The sequence below is a fragment of the Pyrus communis genome, chromosome 5 (genome assembly GCF_041283825.1).
Source record: "Pyrus communis isolate YQ-2024b chromosome 5, ASM4128382v1, whole genome shotgun sequence".
Lineage (NCBI taxonomy): Eukaryota > Viridiplantae > Streptophyta > Magnoliopsida > Rosales > Rosaceae > Pyrus > Pyrus communis.
Window position 1 is genome coordinate 1,351,947 of NC_142569.1, and position 18,980 is coordinate 1,370,926.

Here is an 18,980-nt window from a genome sequence, read left to right on the forward strand (position 1 = left end):
CATAAACCTGCACCCCGGTGTTAGTGCTCCCACCAGTGGTCAGGGCACAGTCCTTCACGTGATGTTCACCTTCCGCACCTTACGCTCACCTTAGACTCAAGGTAGGTGCACATGCCTATCGTACAGACCACTATAGGTGGTTCTGACTCGTAGGTTTATTCGCACAGTCTTCAAGTGATCGTAGCACTTGAGCGTACTTATTTACACCCAGTCCTGTTGTACAGACCATTAGAGGTGGTTCCGACTCGTGTGCAGGGATGTTTGATGAGCTATAGATTAAGTCGTACAGGTCACTATAGGTGACTCCCGACTTGTATGCTAGTATTGATTGATGAGATATGAATACCTGCACCTTGGTGTTAGTGCTCCTGCCCGTGGTCAGGGCACAGTCCTTCATGTGATGTTCACCTCCTGCATCTTACGCTCACCTTGGACTCAAGGTAGGTGCACATGCCTGTCGTACAGACCACTATAGGTGGTTCCGACTCGTAGGTGACCCGCAATTATTCGCACAGTCTTCACTTGATCGTAGCACTTGAGCGTACTTATTTACACCCAGTCCTATCGTACAGACCACTAGAGGTGGTTCCGACTCGTGTGCAGGGATGATTTATGAGATATAAGTACAGTCGTACGGGTCACGTTTGGTGATTTCGGCTAATGTATCATTTTATATTGATTAAGTTCATTTGGCCTACTTGTTAATGCATAGTAGAGTCTATGGACATGGCATACTCGTGATTTTGGCCATTTTTTAGCATAGGTGGATATATATATATATGTTGTACTGTCCTATAGAAAACGATAAGGGAATTACAGTGAGGGGTAATTACTGATAGAAAAGTAATAGTTTTGGGAAGCTTGGTTTTACTGCTTACTCACACTTTTTGTTTTGTACCCCTTCAGGTTTTAACTGCTGAGTTCGTATCGACGAGGATATATGGCTAATCTTAGTATTGGTGGCTACTTTTAAGGGTATGATTCTTACCCACACTACTGTACTTTACTTATGCTCTGACATCGCGTGTGAAATGGGTTCGCTCCCACTCGTAGCGCACTCTGGTATTTAGACACTTTTAGGTTCAAATTTATTCATATTTTATACACTATCACACTTTATGGCTTCGTCACCTTCCAGGTGTCGGCCAACACAGCTCGATTTGGGGTCCTAGTGGACATTCTGGGTCGGGGTGTGTCATGGGTACATATAATTAGCATGGGTACATTTAGCAAAATAAAAAGTACAAAAAAAAAAAAATATGGGTACAAATACAAATAAACTTTAAAAAATATGGGCACAAAAAGAATTTAATATATGGGTACAAATTAAAACTGAAAAGAAAATTGGTACAAATTAAAAATGGGTACAAACTAAAGCTAAAAATATATGATAAAAAATTTAGTCATAAATATAAATATACTAATTGTAACATTTTTAACATTAAATGAATATATTTAGAAATAAAAAAAAAATTTATTATTGAAATAATTAATGATGTTATAATACCCAAGGACTTTGATCAAAAATTGAAAATGAATAGGATTTTAATCAATGGAGTAGCAAAAAGAAGGATGAGAACCTAATTTCTCTTCTTTTTTTTTTTTTTTTTTGTAAAAATGAAGATTAGTTGTGGAGTCCACATTACATTAATTTTAACGATTTGAACCGTCTATTTTTCAAGTTACACCTCATAGATCATTCTTGCAAAATATTAGCCAAATCAGAAGTATTTAAGACATCGAACTAGGTTCAAAGAAATTAACGAATACTTTGTTATATAAGAAACAATAAATTTTTATCTTGATAATTAACTAGGTAAATAGTTTTGGATTGAATTAAATTTTTGTAAGTATGATCTATGAATTGAGACTTACAAAGTAGAAAGTTCGGATCGTTGAAGTTCGATATGAGTGAGTTCCACACTTAATCCTCATTTTTTGAAAAAAATGAAGATCCCTTTGCATAAAAGGCTCGACCGTTGAAGTTTCTAATTACAGACACTTGACAAATTAAGCTGTTTTGATGGAAAATGTTGATAACGACAGATCACCATGTAGTATGAGCATATAGCGATAAGGTAGCCCCCCTCCCCCCTTCAGCGCCACCACACCGTGACACTGTGACGCTGTGACACTCCAGACACCCGTACTGTGTCTGTTTGTGCGAGTCATTTGTATTATTGCATGCAAATGAATTAACGTGCAACGCCGATTGCGAGGGGCTGTCTCGAGGTGGCTAAGCTTGAACCTCCATCGAGCCCAAGTCGCGACGAGAAAGCACTGTCGTCATGCCAACCGCCGCATCTGGACCCATCATATCTGTGATTCCGTGTCTGTGTGGGCTTTAGGGTTTTAAATTAATTAATTAAGTTTAACCGCATGTCAAGGCTGGATGAGCAGTTCGTACTAACGCTCTGTGTCTCTTGTTGCAAGTACTTTTCCATCCCCTTGATGTGGACGGCGAAGATGTTCTGCAAGTGGGAGTGGGATCCCATTTTCTACTTCCCTCTTTTGCGGGGGTACAGTAAACTCTGGCCCAGCATGGGAAATTGATATTTTTTTCTATGTAAATTCTGCAACGCATGCAGTTGTACTAGATATGCATGCTGCTAAATAATTTGAACTTGGAAACTTTGCAATTTTAGTACTTTGGTCCTACATGGCGTGTTAAAATTTTGACTCAAAAATTACTCAGACTAAGTCGAAGCAATTTATAAACTAACGATGTCTTTTTGAGAATGATTGCTGATGCAAGCATGGCAACTCGCTATTGAGTTTGGTCAGATGAGTAAAATGGATGCGGTGCGTGATATGGTGATGAAATGCATTGTCGCTTTCTGCATTAAGCAATTTCAACTGAGGAAGAAACACTCTCAGCCTTGGGTTTTATAACTTGAAGACACATTTATGCCTTTTGCTAAGAAGGCCAATAACGGTTGGTATTCAGTGTCCCGAATATAGTGTAACTTGTATAACACCTCACTTTGTCAAGAAAGCTAATGAAGTGGCCTCTTACTGTGAAAGATTCAAAGACTTTTTGCTGAAACAATCAAAGACTCTTTGCTGGCTTAAATTTAGGATAGATAACCAGTCAACCAAGAAGTAAGTGTTGTTTAACCAAACTGAAGAAACTCCTAGACCAAAATTTAGGATAGATAACTAGTCGAACAAGAAGTAGGTGTTGCTTAAATTTAGGATAGATAACCAGTCAACTAAGCAGTAAGTGTTGTTTAACCAAACTGAAAAAACTCCTAGACCAAGCTAATTCTACGGCTCCAGTGATGTTCAACCGAATTAAATATGTTGTTGATATGTCAACTCAGTGGTGTTTAATTAGTATTTTTCTCATGGAATGAGAAGGTTTTATGTAGAGCATTTGTTAGTGTGTTGAATTGAAAGTCCCTCTATGTTGCAAAACTACTTCTATTTATAAGGTTGAATTTCGTGATGATAAAGTCTGCCGAGTTGTAGAATTCAGATTATATTCCAATTCTTCAGCATATTCTTCAACCATGCAGAATTATCTTCACAATTACCTTCATCAAAACTCATCACCACTGAGTTTCATTTGCATTAAGATTCTGAATCTGGTTGCTCTAAGTGATAAATTCAACCGTTATCTAAAAATCCAATTCTAATCCTTTAATAAATGACTTGAATCTCAACAGAAACCGATCTTGATCTCAAGACCGTCCTACTTTATCCTGGTCAAATCAAGGGTCAAGACTTGCAGTCACCTTTCTGGGCTGACTTCAATTCAGTCGAAAATATGAATTTCAGGCCTAAACAATGTCATAACTTGTAACATGTATGTAAAGTAGGTATCCGATGATACTGTCACAATCACACCTTATATATTTGATTAATTATTCAGACTTTGATTAATACTACGATGAATAATTAAAGGATTCTAACAATTAGTGCCATGTTCATGAATGAAGCAAATAAACCTTTCGGATCCCCGGCTCACAGGATTATTTCCTTTTTAGAAATTCGTTATATACTTTCCAGAATCCTTAAAAACATTTATTCTTTCGTATACAATGAGCATGAATATGCAAAACCTATTGATATACTGTTGTTAATGTTCTTTTCTTTCTGCATGCAAAAAGACCAAAATGCTTTAACGTCCCTTCACTTCACAACATATATAAAACCAACTACATTAACGAACACTTCTGTCCTGCTCACCAAAACCCTCCTCCCACGCTTTCTTTTCTCCCAGAATATGTTCAACTCCGACCGGCTGCCGATCCAGTACTCCACCACCCCGGAGCAACAACGGCCCATGAAGCGTCAACACACCACCCGGTACTATGCCCACCGCGTCCGCGAAAGCCTCACCACCCGGGTCTCCAAGCTCATATGCACCATTTTCTTAAGCCTCCTCCTCATCCTTGGTATGATAACGTTCATACTATGGCTCAGCCTACGTCCCCACCGCCCTAGATTTCACATCCATGCATTTTCAGTTCCGGGTTTGGGTCAAGAAACCGGGTTCGCAAATGCGGAGATAATGTTCAATGCCACGGCCCGTAACGCGAACCATAATATAGGCATATATTATGATTCGATGGACGCGACGGTGTATTATAGGGACCAACAGATCGGGTCAATCACGGGTTTACTGGACCTGTTTTATCAAGGCCCAAAGAATACGACGATCGTGATGGGGTCGTTTCAGGGGGCCACCTTAACGGTGAATAACCAGCGTTGGATGGAGTTCACGAATGATCGTAAAAAAGGAACGGTCGTGTTTCGTCTTGAATTTACGGCTACGATTAGGTTTAAGATCCACGCGTGGGATAGCAGGCGTCATCGGGTGCACGCCAACTGTGATGTTGATGTGGGCCAGGACGGCTTGATCTTGCCCATTTCTAAGGATAGGAGATGCCCTGTTTATTTCACCTGAGTTGGGACATTTTTTATTTTTTAAATTCGTTTGTAAATTAATTGATGTTCTTATTTTCCCTTTCTTTGTGTGATTTTTTTCATTTGTTGTGCAATCTTTCTACATTAATTGGTTCAAATTATTGAATTTGTGGTGCAAATCTTTTTAATTCAGGATGTTATTGAAATTTAGAACCTCTAGAAAGGCCTTCAAGCATAGTTTTCCTCTTTTCTTGTTCTGTTAACTTTTGTTCCTCTGTAACAATTTGCAAAGTGCTAGCAACAGTTGCACTAACCTTTGCATTTAGACTTTTCACTTCTTCCAATGACACTTGTTTTTTGAGTAAAAATATGTCACGGGTCACGCAAAGAAGAAAAAAAGTCCAAATGCAAAGACTGCTGACAATCTCTCACACTTTTCGACATGCTTTCCATGTTTCCTCGAATGTAAAAACGAAAATAAATCTTTTAGAGAGAAAAAAGTTGGTAAAAATCTTCAACTTCTATCTCCAAATCATGTAAAACTTTTGTACTAAAAGATGATCATGTACAATATTTGTGCTATATTGGCTTAGCAATAAACACTAATATGAGCTATTTGGATGCAAGAAAAGACATTTTGTTTTCAAACTCCAACATGTTACATATGATTTGTGCATCCTCAAAGCATAAACACTACCTTAATGAAGCTTACGATGCCATTTGATTCGTCTTCAAATCGGATCCAAGGGAATTTAGGGGATAATCAAGATATTCAACAGAATCACGATCATAAAACGGGTCCGAATTGGGTAGACTCCTACACAAGTAAGGAACGAGAAAAGCTTACCCAAATCATGTTCCTTCTCTTCCAAGGATTCCAAGTTGCCTAATATACAATCCCTGACCAACAGATGTACCAGACTTTATCCTTCAATGTCAAGAAGAAAAGAACATATCCTCTTGTAACTTGGATTACAAGGACCCTCTGATACTCCTACTTTTCTCCTCCTTTTTATGAATCCTCATATAAACTACTAGTGCAACTCAATTCATTTAAAACTTTGAAGTGAATCTAATCCTCAGACGGAGAAATGTGTGAAGCAAAGACTTTCAATTGCTGGGCTATGCAATTTCTAGCTTTCTTGGGACTCCTAGCCCTCTGTCTATGGGTGGCCTTACGTCCAAAGGAACCTGAGTATACCATCGTGGATATTACCATCCCAGAATCTGATTTAGGGGGCGGGGGACACAATGGTTCTCTCACATATGGCCTTCAAATAAAAAATCCTAACAAAGACTCTAGCATTTACTATGATGAGGCAGTTTTAACGTTCTTGTATGGGTCCAATAGTGTTGGGGAGAAACACATACCTGCTTTTCGGCAAGGAAAAGGTAAAACCCGTCAAGTGATTGATTTTGTTGATGTCAACCCACGAGTTTGGAAAACTTTTCGCAATTCCATATTGAATGCAACTGCAGAATTGAAGGTGGCTTTACTAACTCGGGTTCAATATAAAACATGGGGAGTGAGGAGTAAGCATCATGGGCTAGATTTGCACGGTAAATTACCTATCGGTTCAGATGGTAAGATTTCTGGTAAGAAGAAGAAAGTTAAGCTAAGCCATGCTTCCAAGAAATGGAGAAGGAGCAATAGCCAACGATTACTAGGTTAGATGTTTTCTTGTAAATTTACAATATGGCTTCCCTTACTTTCATATTGTTGCTTGTAAATTATATACTCGTAATTGTTCCAATTTTTATTGTAGTAGATCACACAATTCAATAGTTTAGCAAATGACCTGCACAATTGTAATGATACATACTTCTAACTCCATTTTAGAGTCATAAATAACAATACAACAGTAGAATTAAGAACAAGTTCTTGACTTATGCCTTAATATTAATAGGAGAGCTGGCGCAAACCCAACCAAAATTCCGTCTAAATTTCAGTTTCAAGGTTTAATAACATGTGAGTGCACCTGATTTTCCTTTCTAATGATTCTCAGGGTTCCGCTGTTTTGATGTCCGACTGTAGTTTGTAACTTGTCTTCGCCACTCATGGGCTGGAACCTAAAACGCAACCAGAATTATGTTGTTTATATATCCCAAACATCCAACAATCACCCACAGTTCCAGCTCCATTATTTTGGGTACACAATACATGAAAACAATTTTTCTTGTTATTCTCATTTTTCATAAGTAGAGTACAACATGATACTTACAGCAGGGAAGCCACCGTAATCTCCAGGTTCTGTAATATCTTTCATGACACAGCTCATACCAGCAAGCCGTACCTTCAAAGTCCACGTAATTATATTCAGAAATATTTGTTAACCAATGAAAAAATGTGAGAGCACGAAAAAGAATAAAATATCAGTAGAAAAACTAAAAAAGAAAGTAACATCAAACTTCAAAACTCAAATGATATTTAAATCCTGTACTGAGTTCTTTAACAAGTGACAAGCAATGACTAATTTTGACTACTACCAGATTGGGCCATTGTATGTAAGAAAATACCTTTGATATAATGGATACATGGTCACGAACTGCTACCCTCCCTCCCATAGTTACATAGTCTCCTATCCTACAATAGAAAGAAAAAAAAGGACAGCCATCAGATTTGGTAGATCTTCTGAATCATCGGCTAAGTTGTTGAAGTGAAAGTGAATCATGTTACGGTGGGCTTTCTAAATCAGAAAAATACAGGGAGGACATAAAAAGAACTTACGTCACTGAGCCTGCAATCCCAACTTGTCCACAAATTATGCAGTTGTTCCCAATAACTACATTATGACCAATCTACAAGAAACGACCAAACGGATAATTGTATACTATTCCAGAAAATTACCCAAGAACTTAAAAAGCAAAAGTTAACCTGAACTAAATTGTCTATCTTTGAATGATCCCCTAAAACGGTATCTCTCCAACTGCATAAACCAAACAATGTTATAAATTATTATTCAAACTTTAACAGAATCCAAGTACAAACTTATTCAGAAAATATAACCATGCATCTGAAATCAGTTGATATCCAAGGCTCTATTTCTAACCTGCCCCTGTCAATGCAAGTATTTGCACCAATCTCCACGTGGTTTCCAATCCTAGCATTCAGCATCTTGGGGATGTGGAAAAGAACAAGAAATACATACAATAAGATGCTTCGATTTCTACAGTTGGATGAAAATGCATAAATAACCTCTTATCGTCATACAAATCATATATATGAAGACACTCTTGCCCCAATAATGATTAATGCAATGTAACGAACTACTACGAAATTGAATATATTGATCCTAAAGAACTAACATATCGTAATTGCATTAAAACATTATCAGAGAAAAATATTCAAAACACAAAGAAAGATAAAGAAAACAAAAGGACATCAATTCGAGTACATAAAAGCATCACTGACTTGCGGCCTCTTTAACATATTCCCATGCTCATCCACCATAAATCCAAATCCTGTAGTTAAACAAACATCCCACCAAACATCACATTTTCCATCGCCACACATCAAACACTATTCACATTAAATCATAACTAAGCTGATTGATCCATATCAATATTCCCAAATGAGTAAAAGCCTACAATAAGTGGCCTTACCATCTTGACCGATGCATACGCCACTGTGGATTATGCACGAATCTCCTATGCTGCAATTACTGAGTGCAACATTGTAGCTGCACAGATTATTGTCGTAGTTACTCTATCAAAATCAAGCAAAAATATTAACAAGGCAATGACAAGTTAAAAGTTTGATCATTACCCAATTTTCGTTGATTGCCCAACTGTAACCGAAGGTCCAACGACAGCTCCAGAACCAATACAAACATGTTCGCAGACAACGGATTTAGAATGAACAACAGCACCAAACTCTATGAAAACTGTTGGGTCAATGCAGGCAGACTTGTGGAAAATCCCACCTCCGTTCTTCCATTGTCGGAATTCTGGATGACCAGTTGGAGCACACTCCTCTGATCTTGAAATACAGAGCAAGTGCAGAAATGGCGGTTAATGACAAAATAGGTGTTGTCTAAGAGACATTTTCACAAGCAGGTTCGGGGCATACCAGACGAAGCCGAATACACAAAGGAACGGTAACTATTTCCAAAGCGCAACAGAGAGAAGCTTCGAACGAATTGGAAATGTGGCGAGTAGCAGAATGCAGCTGCAAGTCTTCTAAGAGCGCTTGCCATTAACTGAGGTCCGAGGAGGGAAAGCGAGCTGCTGCCGGTTTATTTTGAACCGAAGTATCCACGGTGCTTGACCGGAAGGGGTTTTGTAATGCAGGGCAGTTTCATCCGCCTAGATTTACGATTTGAGTTGGACCAAAATTAGGTGTTGGGCTTGAAAGTCCAAGCCAATAGATTATTTAGAACTTCTCTATCTAATAAATGGGAGTCTGCTTTGAAGTCGTCTGCCCTACACCCACCTACAAGTATATGCTTTAACAGGAATCACACAAGGGTAGATTGATACAATAAAAACTTATGGTAAAATGCCCATCCGTAATCAATCAGATAAAGTACTTTATGGATGGGCATTTTACCAGAGGTTTCCATTTTATCAATCTACCCTTGTGTGATTCATGTTGAAGCATATACTCAGGGGGGTGGGTGCAAGTGCAAGATGGATTGGAAATTTCGATTTTAACCAGTTCTGACCAAAGCTCCAAGTGCAAGATGGATTAAATTTTTGGTTATTAATTTTAGTTTTTCACATAAGTTCAATTTTACTTAGAATTTTAGTTTTTCATGACTTCTCCTGAACATTTCATTTTTTTTTTCTTCTTCCTATTATCCCTATATTTATGCATTTATTATCCATCTCTATGCATTTTTTTTTATTGTTTGTTATAATTTTTACTTTTTTTGTGAATATAGTAGAATATTTATAAAAAAAATTGTCAGATTTTATTATTTAGAAGACCCAACACATAATAAAGATTTGTTTGATTATATAGCTACGTCTAGTTACCTATAATATGGACACATTTAGTTTTATAGTGAATTTGATTTTTTGTATTTCTCGGTACATTTGAAATGTAAATATACCAAAAAGGGTTATCTGATAGAGACATTTGGTTTTGTGGTACAATTGAGATTTTTTGTACATTTGGTCTTTTGGTATATTTGGAATCTAAATGTACCAAAAGGGTTACTTGACAATGGGCACATTTGGTTTTATGGTACATTTGAAATTTTGGTACATTTGGTTTATCTGTATATTTGAAATCTAAACGTACCAAAAGGATTACATAACAATAGTTACATTTGGTTTTATGGTACATTTGAATTTTTGGTACATTTGGTTTCTCGGTACATTTGAAATCTAAACGTACCAACAGTCGATATTTTTGTTCTCAAATGTACCATAAGTTTTAAGTATATTTTTTGATATATCTATATGTGAAAAAAAATATGTGTTGAAGACTTTTTATTGAGACATTTTTAAAAGAAGGAGAATTTTTTTTTTTTAAATACTGATAATAAGGAAATGAGGAATTAGTTAATTAATTTAATTTATTTTATTTTATTAAAAAAATATCATTTAATGCGTAGAAGGGGATTGACAAAATTAAATTTCTATATTATAGACAATTAGTTGCTAAGCTATTTTATGCCTCTATATAAATGCATTTAAATTAATGACATGGAAATTAAATAAATAGAAAATTATTGAGATGACAATTGATCAAAGCGCCTTAATCAAATCTTTAAAAGGGATGAATGTTTAATCTAACAACTATAGAAAAGATGCAGGACATTCTAATTTTCCCTTTTTATATTGTTTCATGTCAAATAAACGGATCATATAAGAAATTGCTAAACCTACACTAAACACTCAATAAAAAAAACTATTTTTTAATGCATTTAAGTTTTATTTTGTAATTGGTCGTGTTTGTGTGTATTTTCTTTAAAAATATTTGTTGAAATAATTTTGCTAATTTGGATAATTGTTTTTTACTTGAAATGAGTGGATGGGCAATATGTGGAGGAGGGGTGGATGGACAAAACGTGCAAGGTTTGCGTATCGATGTTGTTGGAAGTGGGCTGTATGACCCGTTTCTCTGATAATTCTACATAGTATCAGAACCAAGAAGTAGGCCCGTACTGTACTGCCATGTGATGGATGGGTCCCTTGGCTCCGCGCCATGATAGTGGGTCCCTTGGCCTCGTATGTAGGGTGAGTCCCCTTGGCTCCATGTGATTGCCAATGTGTCGATCTCTCACGTATGACCCACTAATTGGATCCCACATGAGGGGACATGTTGAATCCCACATCGATCGTAGTAAAAGATAAGTAATAGTTTAAATATCCTAACTCCACTATAACTAATACCGAGGTTTTTTGTGATAAAACCTCACACCTGACGAATTGTGCATGTGGTAATTACTAAATTGACGATAATATCGATGTTGTTGAAAATGGACCATATGGCCCGTCTCACTGATAATTTTACAATCTCACACTCACTTTTTGAACAATTATTATCTTTTAAGCACGAATCTTATCTCAAAATCAAAAGCTAGGTAGATAATTCACACAAAGCCTTTTAACTCACTTTTTGAACAATTATTATCCTTTAAGCAGGAATCTTATCTCAAAATCAAAAGTTAGATTAACAATTCACACAAAGACTTTTAAAGTTGGGTCTCGTGGAAGAAATAATTGTCGGATTCTGAGTAAATGGAATTCTTCATCTTAAACTTTAATCTGATGTATTTTTTAACCAAAAGATAAAAAGAAAGAGATGTCCTATTCACACATCTCATTTTACTTCTCACACAACCCTGATAATTTATGTCTATTGATCTTCTTCAATTCATTCGATCTAATGGTCGAAAATTAAAAAAATATGTGAGAAGTAAAATAGGATATGTAGATATCACATTCCTAAAGAAAACGCATTCAGAAAAACTGCTTAGTTTTTAAGATTCCTTGATCATTGCAGTTTAAAAATCAAGTGATTCGTTTCTGCTTTTGCTGTTTAGAGGCCAGTCCGCCGCTGCGCTCTCTCTGAGAAGATTCACTTACTTCTTCATTGGCTCTTCGAATTTGACCTAAAAGAAAACTGGTTTTTTTTTTTTTTTTTTTTTGTCTTTCTTTAATTAAGAAAATTGGGTGATTCAGTTCTCCATTTTTGGAAAATTTTGAAGAATCAGGTGCTTGTGGAGAATGTGTGAGTTAATTTTTGAACTTTTTTAAAATACCATATAATTGCAAACTAATTAGGCAAATGGGTCGCAGAAATTCACTGCAAAAATGCTCCGCAGAATGTTGATTCTAACAAAATTGATAGAACCGAGTGGAAGTTTGTAAGACCCATTTGCAGGAAGGAAATGGGTGCTCTGTAGAAATTGAAAAGATAGAAAATTGATAGTTCACATCCGCAACCGCACTCCTTACACCCCTGTCTCTTCCCCCAACCCTTCTTCGCCAAATGACGCGCCAGACCTCTCTCCCCAGTCCCCACAGCCAAGGAGAAACCAAATTCAACTCCAATATAATAAAACTTAGACAAAATTCTAAATCCACCAAAAACAAAAACCCCCAATAATTACATATTTTTTCCAATGCTATGCTTTGAATCAATTGAGAACACAGAGAGAACCAATTTTCTGGGTTTTTTTTTTCAAACAAATACAAACTGAGAATCGAAAATTACTCGTAGTTGTTCTAAAACTTACCCAAGTTCAATATAATTTCTTTGTCAATAATTTCACAAAAAATTTGTCCCAACCTGCAGATCCGCAGCAAAAACAAAAACAAAGAGCTTAAATTTCTTGGCCTAGAGATAGCAAAATGAGGATAAAACATTGAGAACAAACTAACCTTAAAGTTCTTGCCCCGAAGATGGCAAGATGAGAACAAAACGCCGAATAGCGAAGGATTCAATACCGGGAGAGACTGGAAACCAAATCCAAATAAAAAAATAAAAAATAAAAAATAAATAAAAAATAAAAAAATCTAACGCAGGATCTCTTGTGAGACTATTTTGCGAAAGTAAAAGAAGGGATTTGAGAGCAAAAGACGGGCTGACAAAGAGGGTAATATGGTGAAAAACGAAGAGGAAGGGTAAAAGCAAAAAAGATGCGGTCGAAGCAGAGAAACAAACGATGAAAGACGCGAGACGCGTGGCTGGGAAGAGCATAGCCGACTTTCCACTGTAGAAAAGTGGAAACAGTACATAGAGCAAAGAAGAAGTCGAGGGTATTTTCGCCCTTTTAATTTTTTAACGAAGAGTGCCAGAAAATTGAATTTTAGTATATGTACAATTAGTAAAAGTGTTCGCGCGTTGTTGCGGGTGTTTAAAATATTTTGATGATATGTATATATAGAAAACAGAATTTATTGAAGTTAAATTTATATACATAAGATGGAGATTGGTAGTGTGCAATTCCTCACTGTTGTAAAGATAGAGATGCTGTGAAAGCTATATTCATGCACAGAAGTTCATAGCATCAAAATCCTTCAAATACGAAAAATATGCATGTCCATATCAGAAGCTTGGCACCGCACATCTGCTCAGTGTTTATGATATTTCCTGGTCAATCTTTTGGTCTTGCTTGTTTGGGAATGACCATCGTTTTCTTGGTCATCATGTTATTTTTTGCTTTGTCCAAAATGTTTCTCTTGCTATATATTAAGAATTGGAATCAGTAAGAATTCAATATAAAAAACTAAATTTTTTCAATCTATTTAACCAATGAATTGACGGAGAAGCGAAAAAGAGACACAAAAAAAAAGGCCATTATTTAATTATATGGAGAATTACTTGATACATACAAAAGGTTTGAAAATTAAACTAACATTAAAAAAAAAAAAAAAAAAAAAGAAGGGATGAGATGGAGTGGAAATCACATACCAACATCAAGCTTAAAATTGTAGTGCTCATTTGTAGTGCTATCTGCAATAAGTCTTATCAGGAACTTCTGCACTGATTGAAGTCTTGGTCTTTTCCTTAGCTATATGTACATTGTAGACTTGGGTAGATGAGAAGCATAAGAAAATAAAAATGTAAGTTTAAGTTACAACTTAACTATCTATGTTGATTCATGTCCAACACATAATAACAATAGCAAATCATTTTTCATCTCGTGCACTGGTTTGTCATTGTCACTCGAATTCACAAATTCATTTACTCCGAATTTCTTAGTTATGGCCAAGGAAAGAGTGTTTAAGCAAAAATATGTTTCTATGTTTTCCCACTAAATTACCTGTTAAACCAAATCCAAACGTCAAAAATAAAAAATAAATACCTTCGTCAAACCTCTTGGGCTTCAAGTCCACCGAATCCACCCCAATACTCAGTGGCGCCTCATAAATTCTTCCACCTTTAGTAGCCTAGATCATGCATGTATCAGTATAAATACGGGAAAGAAAATAAATGCAATTTATTAGAACAAAGAATTTGGGATCAACAAAGTTTGTCCAAACTTACAACGAGACCAATGAACAACAACTGAGGATAATTTTTCGTTTTGCTACATTGAAAGGGGAACCCAAAACCTGATATTAAAAAACAAAATATTCAGTATAATGCAAACGATTCAATATGTAGTATCAGCTGAGGATGCATAATTCAAGGCTCTAAAGCATTAAGTATGACACCAAACCTGTTGGTATCGCACAACTAAGGATGCAAACTTTGTCCAACTGAGCAAGGGGCTTGATTTTGGAAAGACGGCCAGAATGAACAACAATGTATTCACTCGAAGTAAATGCGCCTGCAAAACTCTACTCATAGTTTACAAATATGCAATTCTCAAAGCTTAATCATATAAAATCATATATATATAGATATATTATGTATATTATATGTATGCAGTAGCTATTATTGTTGAGCTTTGGCAGAAGTAGAGTTCAGTCTGATAAATTGAGGTATATTTGACCTTTACCCTTATTTCCATGGCCTTAGGTGGAGCAACCTTCACCCTCTCCATCACCAACAGCTTCCTTGCTTCCCATGCAACTGCTATTGCAAAATCTACAACACAGAAATCCCAAATTGAGGAGTATTAAATCTCTATAAAGACATGCGAAATGAAGAATAATGGACCTAGCGGGCAAAGAAGCTGATTGGTGTTCATAAAAAAGATATTTTAGTTTTAATTACCTTGTATTTGAGAAGAGGTTCAGAACTCTCTTCAACTTCTTTTGGTTCTATTTTGGCTTCAGGCCTAGTCTCCATTGTTGCCATTGACAGAAGACGAGCTCTTAGGAATTGAAGTGGACATGAATAGAGCTTGATATGATCTAATTATGAAAACATATACTGATCAAACATAAAATTTTAAGGTGCATGGACGAATTTATCCTACGAAATTATCTAAATATGTTGAGAAGAATATACATTTTTACATATTTTCTCGACAACCAAACAACATATTTTGTCACCGGTGTTTAGACGGAAACAATTCGCTGAAATTTGAAGATCAAAACCCTAAAACCTTAACACTTGAGATCGGTTCGATGAAGTGTGAGAGAATTTGTAGAATTTTATATGTTAGCTTGGGGGTTTGAGTTTGTTTTCTTCTTTTATGCAAAGAAAACTTCAATCAAATGCCAAATAACTCCACTATCTTACCTGATGACAAATCGGTGAGAGAGCTTTTGGGTAAAAGGTTCGGAGGGGGTTTGAAGCTGGAATCTGCTGATGTTAAGGTAAGTCAAGATGTTGTTGCAGTCCGGTTGTCAGCCGACGACCAAGATTTCTTCATGGGTTTTTCGTCCAGATGGGTTTGTAGTGCGGTTGCGGTTAAGATTTGTTAAGGATGAAGCGGTGAAAGAGAGAAACAGCGATTGTGAGAGAACGTAGAAGCGTGGAAAATGAGGATTATGAAGGGAATTGAGGGGCGAGATTGATCACACTTGTTGGAATCGAAGGTGAGATCGCGACAAGGATGCAGGGAAACATGCGAGGGGAAGTCAAGAGAGAAAACAGAAACAAAAGGGCAAAACGGCAATGAAAGACACGTAGCGATGAAAAACATCTAGAACAATCAAAGCCAAAGCAAAGAGGATGAAAGACACGTAGAACCAAAAGTACAAAACAATCATATTACTGTAGAAACTCAGCATTAAAACGAAGAGGAAGAAAAAATAAGGGGCATTTTCGCCATTTTACTGTTAATGAATGGTAACTGCAACTGAGTTTTAGTATATATAATATAATATAATTAGATTCTGACCAATTGTGAGCAAAAATATTTCAAAATATTTGGTCGGATACAAATCCAAAACTAAAATTCCAAAATCCAAGAAGAAAAAAAATTGGATAGGAATTGGAATTATTTAATATTCCGAATTCGATCCGAAATTCCAAAACATACATAACTCTATTACATACACTTAATTATGTACTATTGACTTTGAATTTATAATACAATGTACTCAAATATGTAACTATTTTGTCAATTACAACTCCCTTGAATGTATTACATATGAAAAAATGAGTATTTGAGAACAATAAAATCGGAGATGGCATATCTTTTAGGGAAATTGCCAAAAATGACTCATTTTCTTAATCTTATGGCTGAAATAGGAACCATCCATGCACACCACGCTAGGGGTGGGCACGGTGCGGTTTAGTACGGTTTTGAGTGAAACCGCAACAGAAACCAAAATTTTTTACGATGCGGTTTGAAGCCAAAACATAAATGAAACCAAACTGTTTGGTTTGGTTTGATGCGGTTTCAAACGGTTTCGGTTCGGTTTTTGAGAAAAAAAAAATGTACAATTTAAAATATACACCTATTTGCAGGTTTTTAATGCATCACCAGCACCTTGCAACTGCAATATGCATCTTTCACTCTCTATCTCTTCCTTCCTTAAATATTGATCCATGACATCCCTAATTTTCGTCTCATTGCTTTCACTACACCATCTGCCCTCAATTTCACCATCATCATTGTCAATAAATATATCCTCCTCAGCAGTTAGTCCTCTTCAACTTCTTTGTTTTCTTCATTTACTAAATAATTCTATATATAGTTGATGTAGCATGCAAGAAAAATATAGTGTTCTGTGTATATATAATTACCTTATTGAAATAGTTATTGTGATGTTGGCCCAGTTTCATTCAGAGAAGAAGACTGCTTACTGCTTACTGCTGCATCTGCATGTATGTAGGAACGTACGTTGTGGTTGGTCTCCTGAATCTGATTGAGCCGCGCCAATATCGTTGTGAATGAGGACATGAACTTTTTGATGCACTGGGTTGACTTTGAGAAGCAAAGGGCTCTTGTTTTTATGGAGAAGATGTTATTCTTCCAAATAGAGGTAATGGACTCCCTTATCTGCCAAAGCAATTTTCACTCTCATGACATAAGGACTTGTCCAGAATCCCACAAGTGCAGCAAAAACAGCAACAACAATGCAGCAAAACTGTAGCAAAAACATTCAATATATGGTGAGGTTTTGGTTTCAGTGCGGTTTCGAAAACCCATAACTGAAACCAAACCGTTTTTTTTTGCCACGGTTCGGTTTCGAAATTGCAACCGTTTCAAAACCGCAAAACCAAACCGTTCGATGCAGTCCGATTCGATTCGTGTTTTTGTTCCAAGTGCCCACCTCTACACCGTGCACAAAAGTGAAATAACGAAAACACTCACATATAAAATGTAAAAACTCACAAGTGATGACTTCATTTTTCTGATTTCAAAGTGAGAGCTGTGAGGATTTCATTTTTCTGATTTCAAAGTAAGAGATGTACGCTCTGGGTTTTTGGGTTTTGAGCTCAGATCTGTGAGCATATCATGTACATGTGATGTGCATCTCGTGTGCATATAGTGTATAGTTTTCTAGAAAATTGAAGGCAAAGCCAAGAAATATTTGACGCTAGTCATAGAACATAGGAACTCAAAAAATACAGGCAAAGCCAAGAAACCTAGCAGCAATAAAACATATGAACCCAGAAATTAATACTCATAAATATTGCACTTTGAAATCAAAACCCATAAACAAACCTTAAAAAAATTATTCCCCAAATATCGTAAAGAAAGCCGCTTCACTCGTAGTGGGCTTTGGCTCATGTTGATTCATCTAATCCCATCGTGCCTTGAAACTAAGAAGTTAAAAGAAATTGGCAAAAAGGTCATGAGTTTGGAAGTGCACTCTTCACTTGCGACTTTTATGAGAGCTTTGGTGGATGAATTATTATCCATTACATACCAAGCTTTAGGGATTGTGAGTTGGGAATTGTATTGCCACCCAAAAGTTATATGTGATATGAATCTTGGGTTACTAGTTTGAAAAGAGATGAGAGAGGGAACTGGTGAAAGGATGACCATTGGTGAGAGAGAAAGGGTTACCACGGGTAAGGTGGGGTGTTAAAGGGTGAGTGCATCGTTAGGGTTCTTTCGAGAGAGAGTAGAGAGAGAAATTAAAAAATGGGAGGAAATAACCCATCTATATACGAGGGCAATTAGGTCATTTTCAGTTGTAGGCAAAATCTTATTTATGTCTTATTGTTGTGCATGATGTGTGCATGCTCTGAACATATTAAGTTTGTTCTATTTCAGTCCTAAGATAAAGAAAATTGGTCATTTTTGAAAATTTTCTTATTTTTTATCTTGGTATAGATAAAGTCATACAACTCCCATAAGTTTGAAATTCTAAAATAATACGATTCCGAAAATACCAAATTTGGAATGAGTTTATGAAATTTTGACATTCCGATTCCAAGATTGGAAATGATAGGCGTTTCCAAAACTTTTTGGATTGGAATTGGACACATATTTTTTATCCGATCCAACAAAAAATCAGGCCTAAGAGAGTGTTTGTGGCAACTCAGACAGACAAACTGTTAGTTAACTGTATCTTTTCTTTCTTATTTTTTCTTTTTTGGAACTATATCTTTGTATTTCTTTCCAACGCAGTTGATCACAACACAGGAGATGGATACTATTCAACACAGGAACAAGAGTGGGAAACTCTTCAACACGGAATTTAATGAGTCTTTACGAAGTTTATCATAAAATCAATTGACAATATAAGATGTAACTTAACCTTTTATAAATTATTATAATGTTTATCTTTTAACGAACTTGGACTCTTTGACTTTCATATTTCTATGCATAAAAAGAGAAAAACAAGAGCTAGCT

The 18,980-nt window shown here is 36.2% G+C and overlaps 3 protein-coding genes and 2 long non-coding RNA genes across 7 annotated transcripts; 2 read left to right on the forward strand and 3 right to left on the reverse strand.

Annotated features, from left to right (window-relative positions):
* The first annotated feature begins 4,192 nt into the window (after nt 1-4,192).
* LOC137723701 (NDR1/HIN1-like protein 10) lies at nt 4,193-5,038 on the forward strand. The gene has a single exon (XM_068462895.2). It carries the CDS (start codon nt 4,229-4,231, stop codon nt 4,910-4,912), a length of 684 nt encoding a protein of 227 aa, XP_068318996.2. The 5' UTR covers nt 4,193-4,228; the 3' UTR covers nt 4,913-5,038.
* A 922-nt stretch (nt 5,039-5,960) lies between these two features.
* LOC137726559 (protein NDR1-like) lies at nt 5,961-9,042 on the forward strand. The gene has a single exon (XM_088693615.1). It carries the CDS (start codon nt 5,964-5,966, stop codon nt 6,543-6,545), a length of 582 nt encoding a protein of 193 aa, XP_088549741.1. The 5' UTR covers nt 5,961-5,963; the 3' UTR covers nt 6,546-9,042.
* On the reverse strand, nt 6,659-9,298 carry LOC137726557 (putative UDP-3-O-acylglucosamine N-acyltransferase 2, mitochondrial). Of its 3 annotated transcripts, none has more exons than XM_068465491.2 (10): nt 8,942-9,298; nt 8,639-8,846; nt 8,476-8,534; nt 8,285-8,334; nt 7,923-7,987; nt 7,748-7,799; nt 7,601-7,671; nt 7,390-7,456; nt 7,095-7,166; nt 6,659-6,942 (listed from the first exon to the last, which is right to left on the reverse strand). In XM_068465491.2, the coding sequence occupies exons 1-10, from the start codon at nt 9,066-9,068 to the stop codon at nt 6,865-6,867; spliced, it is 849 nt and encodes a 282-aa protein (XP_068321592.2). In that variant the 5' UTR covers nt 9,069-9,298; the 3' UTR covers nt 6,659-6,864. The 3 variants fall into 3 exon arrangements, with proteins under 3 accessions (XP_068321592.2, XP_068321591.2, XP_068321593.2); XM_068465490.2 differs by having other exon boundaries at nt 8,476-8,552; nt 8,942-9,291; XM_068465492.2 differs by lacking the exons at nt 7,390-7,456; nt 7,601-7,671 and having other exon boundaries at nt 8,476-8,552.
* Nucleotides 9,299-12,184: 2,886 nt separating this feature from the next.
* Nucleotides 12,185-13,005, reverse strand: LOC148696524 (uncharacterized). The gene is made up of 2 exons (XR_015961986.1): nt 12,709-13,005; nt 12,185-12,616 (listed from the first exon to the last, which is right to left on the reverse strand). It is a non-coding gene; the product is annotated as an uncharacterized LOC148696524 (long non-coding RNA).
* Nucleotides 13,006-13,211: 206 nt separating this feature from the next.
* On the reverse strand, nt 13,212-14,695 carry LOC148696525 (uncharacterized). Its single transcript, XR_015961987.1, has 3 exons — nt 14,136-14,695; nt 13,742-13,859; nt 13,212-13,512 (listed from the first exon to the last, which is right to left on the reverse strand). It is a non-coding gene; the product is annotated as an uncharacterized LOC148696525 (long non-coding RNA).
* Between the last annotated feature and the right edge of the window lie 4,285 nt (nt 14,696-18,980).

Coding starts and splice junctions, on each gene's coding strand:
- LOC137723701 (XM_068462895.2), top strand. CDS start 4,229: ATGTTCAACTCCGACCGGCTGCCGATCCAGTACTCCACCACCCCGGAG.
- LOC137726559 (XM_088693615.1), top strand. CDS start 5,964: ATGTGTGAAGCAAAGACTTTCAATTGCTGGGCTATGCAATTTCTAGCT.
- LOC137726557 (XM_068465490.2), bottom strand. CDS start 9,068: ATGGCAAGCGCTCTTAGAAGACTTGCAGCTGCATTCTGCTACTCGCCA. Junction 7,167..7,389: donor ATGTATCCATTATATCAAAG/GTATTTTCTTAC, acceptor TGGACTTTGAAG/GTACGGCTTGCTGGTATGAG. Junction 6,943..7,094: donor ATTACGGTGGCTTCCCTGCT/GTAAGTATCATG, acceptor GTTGCGTTTTAG/GTTCCAGCCCATGAGTGGCG.